Raw genomic sequence first — 20110 nt, 5'->3', positions numbered from 1 at the left:
TGCCCTAAAAAGCGGGCATTTGCAAAGTCTTGAGGTCTCTAACTTTGGCAAAATTACATGTGGATTTAAAGCCAAACCTTAAAGTAAGCCAAAGTGAAAGCTGCACAAATACCCCACATTCAGCATTTTTAAATGAAGTTCATCTCCCTTATCCCAGAAAGTGTAACTACTGATTATGTGGAGTTTTCTTACAGGGTCCTATAGGTCCAACTGGGTCAGCAGGTGTGCAGGTAAGGTATAAGTTTCCTCCTTAATACAAAAAGCATTAATTTAATTTAAGAATTTTTCAGGAATGGTATTCTTATATCCTAAATGATCTTTCATGCCCTTAGGGCCCTAGAGGACCTCCAGGACTGCCAGGAGCTCCAGGTACCCCTGGTATTAATGTAAGTGACAGTTTTATATATATCCAAGAAAAAGTAATGTGTACCTCATCCATGATTTAAGGCCCTCAAGTTTTCCATTTGTTTCTAGGGCACTCCAGGAAGAGATGGAAAGCCAGGACTACCAGGCCCTCCAGGTGATCCTGTATGTATACAGGGAAAGCTATTGCATTTGCTTTGGTGCAAATATTTTAAATTTATATGAGGTGAGATAGCCTAGAAGAACCAGTGATATGAAGATAAAGTAGAAATACTTACTTGGGAAAGACAGGAAAGCAGCCATGTTATGTACTTGGCCTCAATAAATCTGAGGCTGTCTTCATGATGTTTCTTTAAGCAAGAAAATATGCTTAGAATTAGTTATCATGTAGTTAATGCTTATCAAAAATCATGGATCTGAGTGTCACTTAGCAGATTATTCTCAAACTTGGAAAGAGAGGTCTCTCCCATGCTCAGTTCTTGTCAGTGATTTAATTTGATTTGGGTAAGTAGATAAAACTCTGAAATTGGAGTGGGAAAGATTGCTTGCTTTTTGAAGATGTAATCAAAATTCAGAGGCTGTCTGAAGTCAACAAGATTTAACTCGAGACACATGAGGATAAAGTGCTTAATAATGAAAACTGAAATCCATTAGTAGAATAAGTCTGGAAGGCACAGTGCATTGTAAACTAAATGTAAGTAAAATATTTGATGCTGCTATTAAACAGACAGGTCTAAATGGTAAAGCTCACAAAGAAGATAATTATTGCCTTTTGCTCTCTTGAAATACTCTTCTCTTTGGAAAGAACATTTTTTCCAGGAAGATGTAGCAAGCAGGAGTGAATCTGGAGAATTAAGACCATTTTAACACTTTCAGAATCCTGGCATAAATAATACACTTATTTAGAGATCAACACACAGATTTATGGCTCTGGAGAGTGTGTTTGCAGTCAGGCTGGCCTTGCCTTACACCCAGAGCAGGGGAGCTGCGTGGCACAAAAGCAGTTGGCTTGCTCTAGTACATGTGAGCCCTTTGCAGCTGGGGTTAGGACCCTTCCCACTCGGGGTTTGGGGTTTTGTGCCATACATTGATAAAGCAGCTAAAATAAGAGCATTAGAAAAGAGGAGAGACTGGGGAAATTACACTTCTAGTCCAGTAGGAAGATCAACAGATGACATGGTAATAGGCTGCCTAGCTGAAAAATGTCCTAAGGAGAAGGAAGAAAAGTCAGGCCATGTAGATTTTTGCTTTCAAGTGTTGTCACAGGTTTTTAAGAGCAGCTGATCCTGTCTATGCACAGTTTACCTCTGTGCAGAGGATGGACTCACATCTTACATAACTATGTCCTCAACTTGTGCTAGGTGGTGTTGTCTCACCCTAAAAAACTCCTTGGTATGCTTTCAAAGGTGGTTATGCCACCCTCTAAATGGTGTACTGATTTTATTTCTGGTTAATTATATTCAGCAGTGCATCTCTTGAGCTGATCTTTGACACTCATTGTTATTAACTGGCAGTCTTTGGAATATGCTAAAGAAAGTGCTTGTATTTTAGTTTGCTTCTTCAAGATGGAAACAAACTAAACAAAAAAAGTTAGCTTATTTTGAATGTGTCTAATTTTATAGCATGCCCAGGATTTATATGATTTTAGATTTAAGAATTGCCAGACAAAATGAGAATTAGTAATTGGAGAGTCTGTGAATGAAGCTGATGACAACCAGGGCAATGAGTTTTTAACAGGGATTCTTTAAATATAAATTTAATGGCACATCTTAGAGATCTGGGATCTGTTTCAGTATAGTATAGATCCACTGACTGATCTTTAAATGGCTCAGCTTTAGTATTGCTAGCCATTTAGCAGTGGCATCAAGGAGTTACACACTAATTATTAATGTTTAAAGGCAGGAAAAAAAATATTACATATCTTGCTTTTGTTGCTGTAGCTGAATTATTTCCAGTATCTGAGCTAATTTATTGAAGTCAGCTTTGGCATCTCCAGAATTTGTACTACAAATGACAGTAGAGCCAAAGCCTTGAGAAAGGAGGAGGAAAACAATTGAAAATAATCAAGTGAGAATACAAGACATTCCAGGAGCATTGAGCTGTTGCTGATGTGCTACAAAAACAATATTAGTATGTTCAGGAGTTATGCTGTTGTCATGGTTTGAGACATTTCATTGCATTTATAGTTAAGAATTACAGTTGATAAGTTTGGTAGACTGTGATATTTAACTGTATCTGAAAACCTGTTTTTTCTTTTGACTTTTCCTTAAAAAGTAGATTGAACCAACATATATATCATCAGCTCTATGTGTGATGATACAAAGTTTAGAAGCAATGAAAACACATCAGAATTAGTAGTGCTTTTTAAAACATTAACTGCAGATGCCTTTTTAAATTTCAGGTTGCACTTCCACTTGTGGGAGACATGGGTGCTATACTGAAGGTAAATTTTTCAGAGATTAAATGTCTTTTTTTTGCTATAAACATGCTTTTTAAACAAACACATGCACTTGAGAGCGTCTATAGGTTCACTTCTGACTTACAGGGCTAGCCTAAAATGGTACTGTGATTTTTTAAAAATTTTTGGTTTCTTTTTAAAAATACTTAAGAAATATATTTTATAGAAATTTTACAAACTAGTGTTTGAACAGCAAGGGAGGTAGTAGCCAGCAAGGATCTATTCAGCATATCCAGCCAATAGTATGAATCGCTACAAATATGCCCTGTTCTTCACTTTACTTTCTAGCAATAATTTCAGTAATATACCAAATGGGGAAAATAGTTTAGAATTTCTAAGATATTATTTTGAAAAAAAATGAAATTTTGAGTGTTCTTCAATATTCCGAAATGAAAACTGTGCTTAGGAGAATTTCAATATGAAAAGCACACATCATTTCTACTGTCCTTTATTAATACATGTACTTAGGGTTTATTGACTTTCTCATTTCTAAATCTGATTTATTTTAGGTCTTTCCTTTTGTTTGTAATTGTGCTCTCTTTCTGCTGTACGTGCTCTTCTTGTCAGAGCTCTCTCTCTTGCTGCTTCTTTAAGCCTCATTCTTCGTTTCTCAGTGTTTTGCAGTTAGCACTTCTGTATGACTACTGCAATTTAGCTGGCAAATTCTTCTCTCAGCAATGCAGGGGTCATTTACTTTAAATAACTACAGATTTGAAGCTGGAGAGAGTAAAAAGTAACCTTCATCTCTAACTAATCCTTGAAAGGAAGGTGCTCAAACCTAAACACAGGTGTGTCTGGGGCTATCCAAAGTGAAGCTAAAAACATGTTAGCATGATTTGAGTAGAGAGTGTGAGAGATGGAGAGGAAAACAAGGAAGTCTGTCTGAGCAAGTATATGGTTTAGAAGAGAGCAAGGACTGAAGAGAAGCTTTGGGTGAAAAATGGAGGCCTGGTCAGAAGGACAGGAAGGAACCAGTGTGCATAGATCAGTCTGCATGGATCAGATCTATGTCATAAAAATAAATATTTGTCACTTTGTCTTCTGTCTGCTCCACAGGGTGATCCTGGCACAAGAGGTCCTCCAGGCATTCCTGGCAGAGAAGGACCAAAAGTAAGTTTTGAAGAGTGTACTTTTCATTGCTTTGGTTCTTGTTAAAAGCAGAAGAACAGATTCTTACCTTTGTCAGACTTGACGTTTTGTCTCACCCGCATCCCTGCAGCATCCCTAAAAGTTCCAATGATTTCTATGTTTCAGGCCTCTTCCTGTGTCAGTCTGCCTTTTGTCTAGGTTGAGTGAGCAAAATAGCCTGAGTTGAGTCCCAGGTTCAGATGGATTTTCTGTGTCATGCCTCCATTAAACTGGCTCAGATCTGACTGCCCAGCAGTGCTTTGCTATCTATGGACTCATTTTAGGTGGGTCAGTCACACGAGGATCCTGCAGGGAAGAGGCAAACTTCCCCTGTCTCCCTCAAGTGTGCAACACAGCTGGACCACCATGTGCCCTTGCACCCTGTTCCCATGGGAGCAGCACAGCCATTTCCCTGGGACTTGAAATGTCACTGACATCAATCAAAGTCCTGTCCTCTGGAATCAGATAAACAGCCACATGGTTTGACACATAGGTAGCTCCTATCATTGGGACTAATTCCATGGAAGTGAACTTTCTCCATTTCAGCAAGTATTCAAGCTCTTTGGTGTTACTGTCTCCATCTTTAGCATTTACTGAATGTATAGAAAATGCCCTACAGAACATGAAATTCATTGTTCTCTAATAGAAAATATTTGTTTCAATGTTATGTTTTCATAGGGAAGCAAAGGTGAACGTGGATTTCCTGGGCTTTTGGGGGAAAAGGGCGATGAGGTAAAATTACTTCATTTCTGCATTCTTATCTGAACCTGAGTAAAGACCTAGACTGACAATGAAATGCACAGAATGTTATTGAGCTCTTTATAACTGCTGAGATAGTAATGTAGTGCTATAAATAGCCCTTGATTCTGAATTTTCCATAGGATTGAATAGTATTATTCAGTTAAATAACATCTATTTGATTTTCATCAGTGAATTTTTGCTCATTTGTATATTTTAAAGCCTCACATATATTTACATGCTAATCTTTAAGGATATAGGATGAAGCAATAAATAGGCTAATGCCAAATATTTTCAGAAAATACTTCATGTCTATAACATATTTGCTTTCATTTTGTTAGTTCCCCTTTAGAATTCGCTTTTGAAAACTTTGCATTGAGCAAATAATCTGATGGGAACAGTAATAGCAGCAACTACTATTAAGTGGAAACTGAAAAATATTTGAATAGGCTGAATTTAAAGTATTTAAAATACTTTGAATTTTATATTCCATTTTTGGAGTTATTTTTATGTCTTTATGGTAAAGGAAAAGAAAAGCCAAATGACTTTTGGTGCCAAATCCAAAATAACTTCTATAGCTTATAGCTTTCATTTTCAACTGAAATATTTGCAGTTAACATTTCAAGAGCAATATCAGTGCAAAAAAAAAAATAAAGTTCACCACAACAGAAGCTATTAAGCAAATTAATTTGGATAAATAAATGAATTTCTTAGTGGCCTTAGCTATCTGAGCAGTTAAAATAAGTAGCCCATTAAAAAGTAAAAAGTATGTGGTGAGCATTTTGAAACTCCAAAATACTTCACTGGGATTAAACACATGCTACTCTCTTTTAATTTAGGAGTGTTGGTTACAAAACACAGCACCTGGAAAATACAAAAGGAATTTAGAGTCTATTGATTGAGGGGTTTGTAATTCTTTATAAGCATTTCACATTTCTTCAGCACTAAGGCCATGATTTCTTAAGAATTTTTAAAGAGAAGTAGAATAAGAGAATAGTTTCCCAAAAATATGTGTTTATCAGTATCCTTGGCTTAAAAAAGTACACAGTTGTATGTGGAAAAAAAGATGCAGCTCCTGCTACTGTTTTGCCCCAGATTGTAGCATGTTGTCAGCCTAAAGTATCATGCTTACTTTTCCTTTGGTTTTTTTTATTATATATAGAGCTTATTACATATATATTTTACCTATGTATTGCATATATATTTGGTTTCAGATGATGATATATAGACCTCACACCTCATGTGCCTTCTGAGGTAGAATTCAGAACACATTTCCTAAAAGCATGGGGCAGCCAAAAGCAAATTTGATTCAGAATTTTACTGAAAAAATCAGTGGGAGAGTAAGACATACTTTGTGTGCCATATAGGATACCTCTAGCAGTCAGCCCTAGGAGGAATGAGGCATTAGCCAAACAATTTTGACAATTCAAATACTATTAAACAGATGAGACAGAAATAAGATATTGCAGGGAATTAAGAAGTTAATAAGGTAACAGCAAGTTTATGTCTGGCAAAATTTTTAAAGAAGTCTAGAGAAAATTCATTGTATATTTTTCATTAATACTGTGTTAATAAGATCATTACTCATATGTTTCCTCACTTTTTGAGAGCTGGTGAACTCTGATATTTTCAATGTTTTGCAGCTTTTGATTATGACGTGGTGAGGGTGCTAGTTCACCTTTTTTTCAGAAACATGTATGAAAACATTTTAAAAGAAACTTCTTTTACAAATTTCAATATTTTTTTTGATCTTTTTTTTTGGAATGGGAAGAAATAGGAAGAAAGAGAGAGAAGCCTACCTGAAGCCCTTTGAAATCTGCTCATTAACTTCTATATGCTTTCCAATCACCCTTTAATCTTTGTTGAACCTGTTATCTTCATTTTCAAAGCACTTCTTTTTTTTTCAGGGGAGTTTTTTTTTAAAATATCAGTAGTAAGAATTACAGAAGATGTTCCTTTGGTTTCATATTAATTTTTCATGTAAATGTACCATCAGAGTAAAGGAGTTCAAAAGGAACTGAGAGCACATTGGCAGCTATCTTGCCACTCTGAAAAGCTGCAGAAGTGGATCAATGTCCTCTGTGTGTAGGAGCAAGAAAGAAAAATCAATATCTCTCCATCTCTATATTTTTGCTGATTTATTTCTCTCCAAATTTTATCCCTCAGTCTCCCCCTCAGAGCACCAGTTTCAGGGTTCCTGACCTCTGTGGCTTTCTAGGCTGACTCCTTAGCAATTCCTTCTTAAGGACTGCATTTCAAATGAGAAAAAAGCCTTTTCTGAGGGGATTTTTCTTGTCAGAGGATAGACAGATAAAATTAATCACTGCTTGGAAGGATCCATTCCTTTTTGTGGATCACTTTCACATGTCTAAAATTGCACCTGAGCCTGGTGTGGCAGAGGAAAGTTGCTCAGTGACACAGTCTTGTTTCAAATCCCCCCTCTATCCACTGCAGTGAGTTGCACAGCTGTTATGTTTAGTAAGTGGATACTAGAGTCCATTGATTTTCAGACAATCAAATAGAAAACAAGCAGGAAAGTTGATCATTAAATACTATGCAAAATGTCATGTTCAATTACCAAAAAGCCAAACCAAAAATGAGGCAGGATAGAACCATTTTATTTAGATATCATCAGGTAATATGAGAAGCCTGCTTAAATGTCTTCTCACCAGGAGAGAGAGACTTTTTTTAATTAAAGAAAATAGAAAACTAATCTCTAAGGAAAAGCTTGACATCTGTTCTTATCTGCACAACTAAGGACAAAACTATTTACAAAATGTAGGCTAAAAATGTGAAAGGTTGAAGGACAAGTGGTGTGTATCACTTAAGAAAGAAGTTGCCTGATAGCCTGGTTCCATGATAACCTGCTTCTCTTCCCACCTGCTGGGCTGGTTATTTTTTTAGCCATTATTAAAAATAATGCCTACATTTTAGAAGAAAATTCACTGTAATGCAGGAATAGTATTGCTGGACATGCTGAATGTAAGTATTTCTGAAGTGGGAGAGGAACTAGACGTGCTTTTTTTAATCTCCAGGGTCTTCAAGGTGCTCCTGGACTGCCAGGTGTGTCAGGACCCAGTGGCCCATCTGTAAGTGTGTGGTATCACCTGTGATCTAATTTATTTCTGTAGGGCTTGCTATAACTGCCTAGATCTAGTCCTTTCTTTTATCTTTTAGGAGAGTAATAATAAAATCTTACCCATTCTGGCTCTAGTGAAGTAAACTATATTGCTGTTGATGTTACTGAAAATACCATAATTGTCTGGACTCAAAGTTTATGGAACTTAAATAGATTTGAAGTTTTGACATTCGTAGAGAATCTGTGAGGTTACATGATTTATGATGTGCAAATTTACTGTGAAATGTTTTTTTTTACCCAAGTTAGGGTCATGTTAGTAATAAAATCTAAAAATAATTCCAGCTAGTCTTTATGAAAAAAAACTTAGTGCAAAAACAAAGTAATTACTTGGTTTCACAATTCAAAAACAAAGAATGAGATAAAGCTGATAATATTTCAAGACACTGAAATCTATCATTAAAATTGTTGGTTTTACTGGGAGAGGTCCTCTTTGAAATGTTTTCAAATATTCTTTTCTACATATGGGAATTACATTAGTTAGTATGATCATTATTTGTTCCTTGGTTTCATGACAAAACTAATACTTCTTTCAAAAATTGTAGCACATTTAAGAAGTTTAATGTGGAGTACATAAATTGGCATTTAGCAGTAAAATGTGATTCGCAGCTGGATCAAGATGTGCCAGTTAGGGTCACCACACTTAATTTGCCAAGGTGAAAATGCAATGGTGAACATGAGCTTTACCCTTCAAAGGACTTAGCAGGAGGACACAGCTGTTGTATCAAAGAGAAGAGAAATATTTAACCCTCAAGGAGAAGTACAATTAGGCTTAAACTACCTCCAAAATGTGTGTTTTAAAAACTTAGTGACTCTGCAAAAACATGGTGTGTCATTTTTCCTAACTTATACAATTGACCAAATCTGCGTTGTGCAGGGAGTCCCAGGAAGACCTGGACATCCTGGTCCAGCTGGAGCAAAAGGAGAAAAGGTATTCCTTCTTTTTAGTCTTGGTACATGTCTGTGAAGGTTTTGCAATCCCATGACACTGTCTTTTGGGGGTCTTTTAAACAAGTGCAAGAATGTAATAAGAATGTGGCACACATTTCAAATTTTTATTTGTGTTTCACTATAAGTACTTTCCCTAAGCAGAGCTGTGCATGTGGGCTTGTATTTCGAAGTCCAGTCCTTGTGGTATATTTAAGTAGCAGAGAATTTTCTTTAGGCATAACACGATATAAGGTTTAGGAAAGTGAAAATATATTTCTGACATAGAATATGTCTAGTGACTTCTTGTTGTGCTTCTCATTCTTTTACCAATGTTATATTCAAAACAGTTGTACAAGCACTGAAAGTTATTGGGTGTAGTTATTATGAAAAAATACATAAGCTTTCTTTTATATTTAATTTACACTCTCGTATATATATATATATATGTATATATATATATATATATATATATACACACATATATAAAGAACTGCTCCTTTCAAAATTTTATATGTTCTTTTATCAGGAACTTGATATTATGAGGTCAAATTAATTTCTTAGGTACTTCAGATCAGAGCAATACAGCAGAGACAAACTTTGCTGCAAAATACTTCTGGGACAAGTTCTACATTTTGTGTATGAATACAGTTTTTCTTTCAGTAGTACTCTGGAATTTTTTCAGGCATAGCTCTGCCACATCCACATGTGGGATTCTAATTCCCTACAAAACTTTGGTATGACTAAGAAAGAAAACTGTTTTGTAAAGCTCTGAAATTATTTCATTATAAAATTTGAATGAGAGTTGTCTCCTTGCAGATCATGGTAACAAAAATTTACCCCACTTATTTCCTTTTTATCTAACTGAATACAAAATACAATTCTTTGATGGTTCCTTGTTTACAACTGACAGAGAGGTGGGAATGAGAGGCCCTTGCTCTACAGCTCGTGTCTCATCATTCTAAAAGTGGAAAAAGTCAGATGGCTGAAGAGTAATGAAGTAAACTGAAATAAAGCCCAAGTAAATTTCTCCTCTGTCCTTCATCTGGGGCAGGCACACTTGAGAATTGATCACATAATGTGCTTTCAAAAATAATAGGATTTTAATTCCCCATGAAGAACCACTCTTGGGAGGCTGACAATTTCTAACAATTAACAGGGCCATTTGGAAATTATCCTAGTATAAATGTTTTGTAAGAATTATGTTTTTCTGCTGAGCTAATTATTGGCATTAAACACTTCATTTGATTTTTGCCACCTCTGTAATTTTAAATTTGTAACTTAAGGGTATCACTGACTTACATTAAATAAGGTCCAACTAAGCCAGTGAAAAATTCTGACAGACTTGTTTCAAATTATACAGTGTATTTATCTGAATTGTAGTGATGAGATTTTGAAAAGATTGTTTGGGAAATTTTATGTTGAAACCTTTGCAGCTCTCTACTATCCATAGACCCCATGGTTCTGCTGGGGAAAAATCTCAGCAGCTATGCTCTATATAATTTAGGCAATTCAGTACACAATAGCAGAACAGGCCAGAGATACAGATAACAAAAGATGAATATTTTACAGTAAAAACCAAAAAAATATTCATTATATCTCTTAGTAAGGAAGATTCTTAAAAAAATTCTTAATTTATATTCAATATGTTTCTAAGTAAATAATTTCTGAAACTGTATCTCTTCTTTATTTACATATGAATGATCAGCTGAGGACTGGCTTTTGCAAAATAATATACAAAGCATAAAATTAATGTTCACTTTTATCTGCCAGTTGCTTAGAAATTCATATTAACAACTCTTATTTTTTTTTTCCTTCCTCTCCCTCCTGGTACATATGAAATGATTCCCAACCCAGGTTACCAGGTTATTTAGCCATAAGGAAGTTACTACACATAAAGCAGCAAGTAACTAACAAAATAAAAACTAGTAAAAAGTAATGATTCATGCCTTCCCTAAAGCTAAAGGAGGAACATTGCAGGAGAATTTATTCTTGATATTACCTGCTCTTATTGACTGTATCTCTTGTTTATTGTCATTGTGGTCATCATAGCTTGAGTGTGGAATAGATGTGGCCAGTTACAGTAAATGAGTTACATCAATCTCTTGCTGTACTAGGGTAGTGAAGGTTCTCCTGGGAAACCTGGACCACCTGGGCCTCCGGTGAGACATTTCATTTTATATCTTGAATTTATATTAGGAACAATATGCTGGTGGGTAAAATGTAATGTGATATAAAGAACTGAGTGTTGGTCTAATAAAAATTAATATTGCAGGAAGGTAACAGCGCCTTTTTTCGAATGGTGTCCATACTCCATTTTTTTTTCTTACAATTCATCACTGAGTAAGTTCAGATCACTAAAACTCTCTGAGAAACCTGCTCAAATTAGTTAACCTTGGTATACAATATTATAGAATAAAATTGACAGCTTGGAGACCTGAGATCAGAGAACCCAGGCAACCTAGCGAAAGTCTGTGGGGCTCACTGGACTCTAAATTAAGTGGAATAGTACCTAACACAAAATTTGTTCTGGAGAATTATAATAATAAAAATCAAAATATCATGCACACTGATTTACAGGTTTCTTGGTTTATAATTAAAAAAAAAAGCGCCCCAAGCTGTGTTGGTGTGTGTATTATGTTCTTCTGGAATGTGGAATCTTTGGCAGATTGAGAACAAAAAGGATACCACAGCTTTGCTGAACAGGACAATAGTTCTGCCTTTATAATTCATAAGTGACACTTACTTGGTTTTTATGCTTTAAAGGGTATGCCTTACAATGAAAGAAATGGAATGAGCAGCTTATATAAACTGCAGGTATTTCTCTTTAATGTTAATTGCTTTTTTTTCAATCCCCACCCAATTTTAGCCCAACTCAACTTTTAAATTTGCTGTTACAGGGAGGAGTGAGCGTCGCGAGTTATCCAGGTCCACCAGGACCTCCGGTAAGTGCTACCAGAAATCTCATTTCTAGCAGCTAATGGCATGGAAACAGAGGAGGGTTAGTTGCACATGGAATTGGATTTTATCTGTGAAAGATTTCAGTAATAAGGACATGATTGGTATGTAGCATACATACTGTGATTTTATGTTTGCCAAGCATTTTAGCCCATTTTGGACAGTGGTTTATTTTGATTAAATCATTTCATCCTAGCAAGTAAAGGCTGCAGAAATGGTACATCATTTGGTATTGGACTCCTTAGTGAAAGTATTCTTATACTAAAAATGTGTAATTTATTTATAGTTTGTGGAGGCATAGTTTTGTAGTGAAATTTGGTGCCAGAAATGAGAAGCTCAGGAATTCTGATCTGAGCTCTCTCACTGAGTCACTACATGTAGCTGCAGTGCAGGAAAATGTGTAAAACTAAGAATCGATTGTGGAAGTAATTGAGGGCTGGTGTCTTTCACACCGCATGCAGTACCTTGCAGCTGGACAGTGTGGCTTTGGTTCCATAGAACTAAAGATGCTGTGCACTTATTTACATTCTTCTTCGTTTTAGCACCATAGGCAAGTTCTGTTTTGAGATGATTGTCTCTTTGGTAACCACAGTTATGGGCTGGCACCAAGAAACAGAGCTGTCTTTCTCTGTATTATGGAACAGCAAAACAAAACCCAAAATATTACTAAGATTTTGTACTAAATTAATCAGCTAGGATTGGAAGGAATAATGATTCTAAAGGCACTGCATTAGCAAAGTATACTCATAACGCAGTCATTAAAAAATCCCACCTTATGATGTAACTGTTCTTCTTTAAATGTGCTTTGGTTTTTTGGATTTTTTTGCAGGGTCCAAAAGGGGATCCTGGAACAGTGGTATGTATGAATAGATTTTTTGGTTTTGATAGAGAATTTCCCAAGTAGTTTGTCCTTCTGAAGGACAACAAGAATTCCAAACCCAAACCTCCCAGGAGTGACAGCAAGACATGGGGCTGTAAGACAGTTTTCTAAAACAGTTTAATAAGCTGTTCTCAAAAAAATTCACAAAGCCTCTTTTTCTGTTTCCCCATAATGCCTGGAAGCATAATACATCTTTCTGTACCAGCACCTAGTTCTGTAATTCTGTATGACATCTTCCATCAAAATAAAATCATTGAGCCAAATACTCACACAGAGCCTCTGGGAAAAGCTTAATTTGTAAATCAGTAAAACGAGGCATAACAAAATCTATTTACCTAATAACTGGTTAGCTGTTATAGCAATCTCATATTAAATAATCTGCTGTTGCTTGCTCTTCAACATTTCCCATGTTGAGTAAAGAAATTCTAATTGTATGCAATCTTTTAATAAAAAAAAATTTAAAAACAGGGAGACCCAGGACCAATGGGATTACCAGGACTGGAAGGACTCCCAGGGGAAAAGGTAGGACTCTTAAAAAGAAGGCATAATTTCTTAGTGGCCACTCTCTGCAGCTAAATGTTTTCTGAAGCCCTGTTTAGTTTATTTTTCATGTGTAAGTTAATGTTTCTCTGAAAAAAATCTTTGCATATTTATTTCTATTTTCCTGTTTTCCTTTAGCATGGATGTAAATAACATACTCACCAAACATAAAATTTCATTTTCTGCAAATGGAAAATTGTGTGTAGGAGGCCTTGTAATATTCTTGGTAGACTACTACTATAATTGATAGTAATATATTTAATATTTTCCTATGTATGGCTCTGGTTCCCTCTTGAATGTCATCTTACGTTTACAGTCCGTCTGTCTAGTTCTCAGCTTTTTGCTTTCTAATTGTGGTGGCTGATTACAAATTTAAAGAAAAGCTCTTTATAAAAGGCTAAAAAAGTCAAGTTAAAAAAGTATTCATTTCTAAATATAGCAAATTACAAAATATTTAGCAGAGAAATAAAAATAATCTATAAATATGTTTTCTGTCAGCAAAACCATTTTGATTTTCCCTATACCTTCTAATTTAGGAAGAAAAAAGAGTAAATTTTTTTGCAAATGAAATGTTTGTTTTTCAGCATTTTGAATTATACTATTAAATGACTTCATGCAAAAGTACTTTACTGAAACTCATTTTTCATCACAAAGAAATGTAAATTAAAATTTCCCTCTCAATATCACTGTGCATTCCTCCTACTTGTCCAGTCAGTGACAAGATCTAAGGTAGGTATTTATACTAGATGCTTAAATTACATGAGATGGTTCTTGCTCTGGAATTCTACAACTTACAAGCAATTAAAGACTAGTCTGATTTCAAAATGAACAAACACAGGGAGACATTACAGGTCTAACAGAGACAAAGTGGGGACAGGAATTAGATAAAGAGAATAAGCAACAGATCAGATCATATAAACCAGCTGAGTGAGTGTTTGGCCCTCTCCCAAAGTAGAAATATCGTTTCCTTAACTGAATTTGGTCCGAATTTCATGTTTGTGGTGCAAATAAGTGGACAGAATCTCAGAGCCTGACAATCCCAACAGCACAGTGCATGCTGGGTTTTAATTTAGAGCCATAATGCTCCTCTGTGTAGCAGAATGTCGACTTCTACGGACAACATTGGCTGTAATTTCACAATTATTTCATTAACTGCTTGTGTCCTCTGGATAAAATGTCCCCTCCCTCAGCTGTGCTGACAGTGGCTGGTGCAGCTGTGCTGCAAGCAGACTGCTGAAAGGACCAGAATAACCCTGAAAAGAAAAAAAATAATCTTGCAAGGGAAGTGTTAGGCATTTCTAGATTCACTATCATAGCCAGCCTATAGGGAAAATACCACAAGTTCTGGGTCTGGAATACCCACTGGGGCAGAGTGCAGGGCTCCAGAGAGCCTGTGCTGCCTGCTGCAGGCACTCAGTGCTCCCCACCTGCTGTTCCAGAGGTGCATGTTGGGTTCCTCACTGGGTGACTGCTGCCAGCCTCCAGAGCAGGACGGGCTGAGCTGTGTCCTGTAAGCTGCTTCCTCCCAACACCAGGTCTGACATGTAATTTGTCATCTGCTGCACTGTGTGCAAGGGAGTTAAGTGCTTCTGATCAACAGCAATATCATTGTGCACCTGAACAAAGTGATGAGGATGAGACAAACCACCACTACTTACAAGAATAAAAACCAGAAATCCCAAAACTTGCTGGGGCTCTTATGCAGAACACAACGTGGCTGTAGCTATGTTTACAGAGCCTTAGTACGTCTGCTTCAGGTAACATAAACCCATCTCAGAAAAATACTGTCCTGTTGGACTGTATGGCTTCAACAGTGCCAGGGCTTTTCTGACATGAATTCAGAAAAGAGGAGACGGATTTTTTCACATTTGTAACCAAGGTTACAGTAACAGAGCATGGTGTTGCAGACCAACACATCAGCAGTGGGTAAATACCTCTGGGTAGAGCTTTACCACTTCTTGAGTTCTGTCTGTCTGCTTTGGATTACACTCTTGTCAAGAAAGATTAATTTGTCCCTCTAGCTCATCAGTTCCAGCCAAAAAAACAACACTGTCCTAGCTTAAAGCATAGATGAAGATGGCTGTGTGCTGTAAGGAGAACCTTTGCCCTGAAAGGGCCATGGCACAAGCAGAGGACGTTGGCTTGTAGTAAATGGATAACTGGGCAGCAGGAAAGCAAAAACTTCTTTGAAAGGTACATCTTAAATATGGGTATGTTGATAGGAAAGTAAATTACCCTGTGTAAATGTTGGTCATTGCCATGACCACAAATTATAATTATTTGGAGAACTCCAGTTAAGTCGGGGACTCTCCCTCCCTTTTCAAGGGAGGTCTCACGCAGAAACAAAGAGAAACATGATTTGAGAGAACCTAAGCAAAGGATCTTGGTTACTTGCTCAAGTCTGTATAATGAGCCAGTGACACAGATAAATGTTAGCATTGAGCCTGGCACTTGTCCTCATTTTCAGTTCACTTCCTTGGGTTTTAATAGGAATCCACCAAGAAACTTCTGGTTTGATTGTTGTAGTTTAAACATAGATTTATCTTTTCTTTAGGGTGACCGTGGACCAGCTGGAGCACCAGGAGTGTCAGGGACACCGGTATGTATATCCTTTAAAGAAAACTCTGGTTTTAGAAGCCGAAAAAACAGGTCAAGCAAGGTGCTGAGCTGTAATCTCAGTCACTGTGGAACACCAGTGCTTGGCTTATGCTTTATATGTAGGTTTGAAGATAAAACTCTAAAGAAATTAGAGTTTTAATAGCAGCGAGGGTTCATATTATTATTAAAATGACAGAGTGAGTGAGGAGAATACATGATAAAGCTGGAATTCAAAGCTGCATATGCTTAGTTCAGAAATGGGAGATTCTTCTCATTGCCTCTGTTTAATATAGATAAAGACATTTTTTGTGTTCCTGGGCATGCACAAAGTTCTGAGCATCTTTCTATCACAAAGCAAAATCATGAACATTATTTATTGCAACCCACAAGGATCTGCATATCAAGTGGATCAAACATTTGCTCTAGGGGAATGCTTTGTCAACTATTTACATATGATATTCAGAGGAGTTTCTGAAAGTCACAGGGGAACTTTGTTGTAGGTGAAAGTAAAAGTAACTAATAATAAATTGAAATTATAATTATTCATTTGTGTTCCTAAAGGAAATGAAGATATTAGATTTCATTCACAGTTTAATAAAAAAGTTTATCCATATTTCAGGAGGCAATATGGAGTTATTTATATGCAAATAGATTTATTATCAAATTTTGGCAGCTACCAATACATTCAGGAGCTGTTTAAATTATAAATATGTGTTTCATGAAATAAAGAGAAGTATGTGTCTACACACTACCATTTCCATTAGCCATTGATTTAGTCTATTTACTGTGAGTTCCAAGAGAGAACATCATCTTAAATAGCCTAATTTCATTGTGGTTTCCTAAAAGAATTGCACATTTAAGGGGAGAAGTATTTCTCTGAGTTTTGTAGCAGATGTAAGAATTTCAAAGCTTGTTGTTCTGAAACAGATTTTACACTATTAGTAATGACACTGCACAGTTGTGCATTTCTTATGAATTTCCCACTGGATATGTCCCAAGTTATTTCACGTTCTCTATTCAAGATGGATGAGAAATATTTAATGAGGCCCCTTCTTCACTGATGGAGTTGCATTCTGATGACTATATTTAGTTCTAATAAAATCCAGTGAAATAAAATATTTCCCCCTGAAATAAATTGGGGTTTTTTCACAATTATGCTAATGAGTTTTAATCAACAAAATAGTAGATATGCGAGACAAATCAAGTGACTGAGTAACATTTAACACAAGAGCCTGTTCATTACAAACGACAAAATCTGGTAGAATGTTTCTTTTTCCTTTCTTAAAGCATTAATGAGCAATACCATGAATATTTTTCATATATATATATATATAGATAGATAGATATAGATAGATATAGATATAGATATATAGATAGATTTAGATATAGATATAGATAGATATATACACTCTTACTTTTCATATAGAGGAAAATTTTATTTGGCTTCCTAAAAATATGAATTTATAATATTATCTTTTTGCAGGGAAAGCCGGGATCTCCTGGGTCCCCAGGCTTGCCAGGAGAACCTGTAAGTACAGATTTGATTTCTGGATTCTTACAATAACAAACAAATATTTCAGACACCTAGTGCAAGATTTTTCATGCAGACTTATATGTGTTTTTTCTTCTTTCTTAGGGTGAAAGAGGACCTGTAGGAGATATAGGCTTCCCTGGTCCAGAAGGGCCACAAGGAAAACCAGTAAGCAATTTTATGTTGAATATATATTTACAAAAAGTTGGGGTTTAATTTATCAGAAGTTACAAAAGAAAGGACATTACATCTTGCTTTGTGTTAGAGCAGGTAACACGTGAAGAAAACACAGAGCTGCACTGCTTGGTATTGGCCATGCAAAAAAGGATTCCTGGTATTGTGGTATTTTAATAGTTAATGTTACTGAGATGTTGCCTTTAAAGGTCTTATGAAGGTCATTTGGATCTTGCTGACATAAAGTTTCCTCTTGTACTTTTCCGGGGGAGAATGTGAACCCAGACACTCAGCGCAGTCAGTAAAGGATGGGGTGACAGAATAGGTTCCAGTTTCTGTTTAGATAGAGAAGTGTGTGCTTCATGACTGAATAAACTTTGAGACTCTTCTTTATACAGGTGATGCAGCACTCCAGCTGAGACATTTACTCTTCACTTGGGAGATGTCTAATCTGCTCCCTTTGTGCAATAAAAGTGTGATAACAGTGTAGCCAGCACTGTCTGAGCTGGTTTTCAAAACCTAGTTTATAGTCTAGAAGGGGGTCAGCTAGGGTAGTGCAGGGCTCATTATCTCCCCTGAACCTTGGTGTTTTGGGGATGAGCATGAGCAGCAGACCTTTGCAGCTTGTCAGCACGTCTCCACATTACACTTCTGCCTTGAAGGAAGACAGTTTCTGTAGCCACAGCAGCAAATTAGCCCAAGGTGCCTAATCTGTGCAAAACTCCACTTTGCAGTATATGAGGAGAAAGAAATCTTCCTGCTGTCTCTGTTCATACAAGTCATCCTTTCTCACTCACAGCTGTGAGTTTGCTACGTGAGCAGATCCATAAATACCCTACTAAATTAAACACTGCCAGAGCATTTATCTTGCAATTATCTGGCATTGTACAATTGTTAATATACTCTCTGACATTGTTTTGGCCCATACCATCTAGGACTCTCAGATTCCAGTCTGGAGGATAATGTGAGCCTGGAACAGTTTCCAGCAGTTGCTATGAATGCAACCACCTTCTTTGGGAGAGGAAATTACTTTAACCCATGAGACCAAAACTGTGCCATGCTGCAAGTCCTCACAGCCAAAGAATGGATCTGGACTTGTAATAGTAAGGCATAATCTCTGTAAGAGCAGAAGGGTAATTCAGCACCAAGGCTAATATCTAGAATAAAAGAACTCTCTCCTGTGGTTGTATTATGACTAGCTGCTACTGAAAAAGTGCATGTGCATATACAAATATTCCAAATTTTCAAAATTTCCCTATAATTTGTCATTTAAAGTTGGCTGATCTTTGGAATTGGTGCATATCTTGATGCTCTTTCTATTTCTATATCGTAACCACACAAACTGCTGCTTCTGCAGCTTCAGGACATTCACTGATATGGCACTAAACAGTGAGCTTTACCCTTTATACTTTAAAAACACATAAACATATTCATTTTTTTTCTTAGGGAATCAATGGAAAAGATGGATTGCCAGGTCCTCCGGTAAGAAAACATGCTTTTCTGTATTTTATTCCTCACAGAAACCACAGGTGTTAATCCTAGGCAGTTGTTTTCCATTCTGCTAACACATGAATACACAACAAAGCCTTTAACTGATACATTTATCTTTTTTCAAAAACCATTTTTCAGGGTGCTGTGGGGAGACCAGGAGACAGAGGACCCAAAGGAGAACGTGTAAGTCCCTATTATGATATTTTTTTCTCTTTTTTACTGAGCATATAAACACCTCATCAGCACCTATCTTATAGGCAAAATCAAGAAATTACTTCTCTGTGAACTTCAGTCACCTAGGCATCTAAGAGGTTTAGTTCTAGACAACACTTCAAGGAATTAGTGTTGATTTGACTTCTGCATTTAGTGTAAAAACAAATTTTATAGACTTTCTAACACAGTTGGCCTGGACAGTGTAAATTGATCAATAGGCTGAACATGGAAAGCAGATAATCCAGTTGTGCTGTTGTCAGACTTTACAAAAGCCATGAACTTGCCCTGTTGTCCTCCTTTCCATGTGTCATGGTTTGAGCCTGGCGCAATGCCAGTGCCCCCCATGAGAATACTTCTTCCCTGGTGTCTGCTGTGAGATGTGATCAGAAATAGAGCAAAGCAGGGTCCAACTTAGAAATAAAGGGGAAAAAACTTTATTAACCTACAACTATTAAAGAAAAACACACAGAATTCAGGATGAAAACCTTCCAAAAACATTCCTCCTTCCCCCCACCAAATTTCCAATGCATTCACCCTTCAGATCACCCACTCTCAGTCCAGCACCACCCTTCAGATTATCAATTCTCAGTTCATCAAGGAGAGAGGAGTCCCTTTTGCACCATAGGCTTCCCCAGGATACACAGTTGAAACCTCTTGTTTCCATGTCACACGTGGCACCGCCTGGAGATCATTTTGCCATCGTGACATCTTCCTTCCATGCCCAGTGCTCTCACCACTGTGCAGGGACCAGAGCTGCTTCTAGGGTTTTCCTTTTTAAAGGGTGCTCTGCCCAGTTCCAAAAAGAGCACAGTCTCTCACTTTTGGGACACCTGTCCCTCCCAAATTCCACCCCCTGGGGCCGAGGGGTCTCGAGAACAGAGATCATCTTCTTCTTCCCTGAAGACGGAGGGCACCACCACCACCCTCCTCACCCATCGTCTCTGTTCACACATTCCTTCACATCACATGACTGCA

The 20110-nt window shown here is 36.8% G+C and overlaps 1 protein-coding gene across 5 annotated transcripts in view; it reads left to right on the top strand.

The window, feature by feature from the left end:
- COL19A1 (collagen type XIX alpha 1 chain) overlaps positions 1-20110 on the top strand; it is a 178284-nt gene that overhangs the window by 136956 nt on the left and 21218 nt on the right. For 4 of the 5 annotated variants that reach the window (XM_059842653.1, XM_059842654.1, XM_059842652.1 and 1 more), the window contains 18 exons: positions 195-230; positions 333-386; positions 475-528; positions 2765-2806; positions 3878-3931; positions 4628-4681; positions 7723-7776; positions 8701-8754; positions 10868-10912; positions 11517-11567; positions 11651-11695; positions 12538-12564; positions 13057-13110; positions 15683-15727; positions 17210-17254; positions 17363-17425; positions 18878-18913; positions 19061-19105. In XM_059842653.1, the coding sequence (XP_059698636.1) occupies positions 195-230; positions 333-386; positions 475-528; positions 2765-2806; positions 3878-3931; positions 4628-4681; positions 7723-7776; positions 8701-8754; positions 10868-10912; positions 11517-11567; positions 11651-11695; positions 12538-12564; positions 13057-13110; positions 15683-15727; positions 17210-17254; positions 17363-17425; positions 18878-18913; positions 19061-19105 (858 nt within the window). The remainder of the gene's footprint in view (positions 1-194; positions 231-332; positions 387-474; positions 529-2764; positions 2807-3877; positions 3932-4627; positions 4682-7722; positions 7777-8700; positions 8755-10867; positions 10913-11516; positions 11568-11650; positions 11696-12537; positions 12565-13056; positions 13111-15682; positions 15728-17209; positions 17255-17362; positions 17426-18877; positions 18914-19060; positions 19106-20110) is intronic. The other variant, XM_059842655.1, reaches the window with a different exon arrangement.

The sequence above is a fragment of the Haemorhous mexicanus genome, chromosome 3, assembly GCF_027477595.1.
Source record: "Haemorhous mexicanus isolate bHaeMex1 chromosome 3, bHaeMex1.pri, whole genome shotgun sequence".
Classification (NCBI taxonomy): domain Eukaryota; kingdom Metazoa; phylum Chordata; class Aves; order Passeriformes; family Fringillidae; genus Haemorhous; species Haemorhous mexicanus.
The sequence above is the reverse complement of the archived record's forward strand: the minus strand, read 5'-3'. Positions and strand labels throughout refer to the sequence as shown.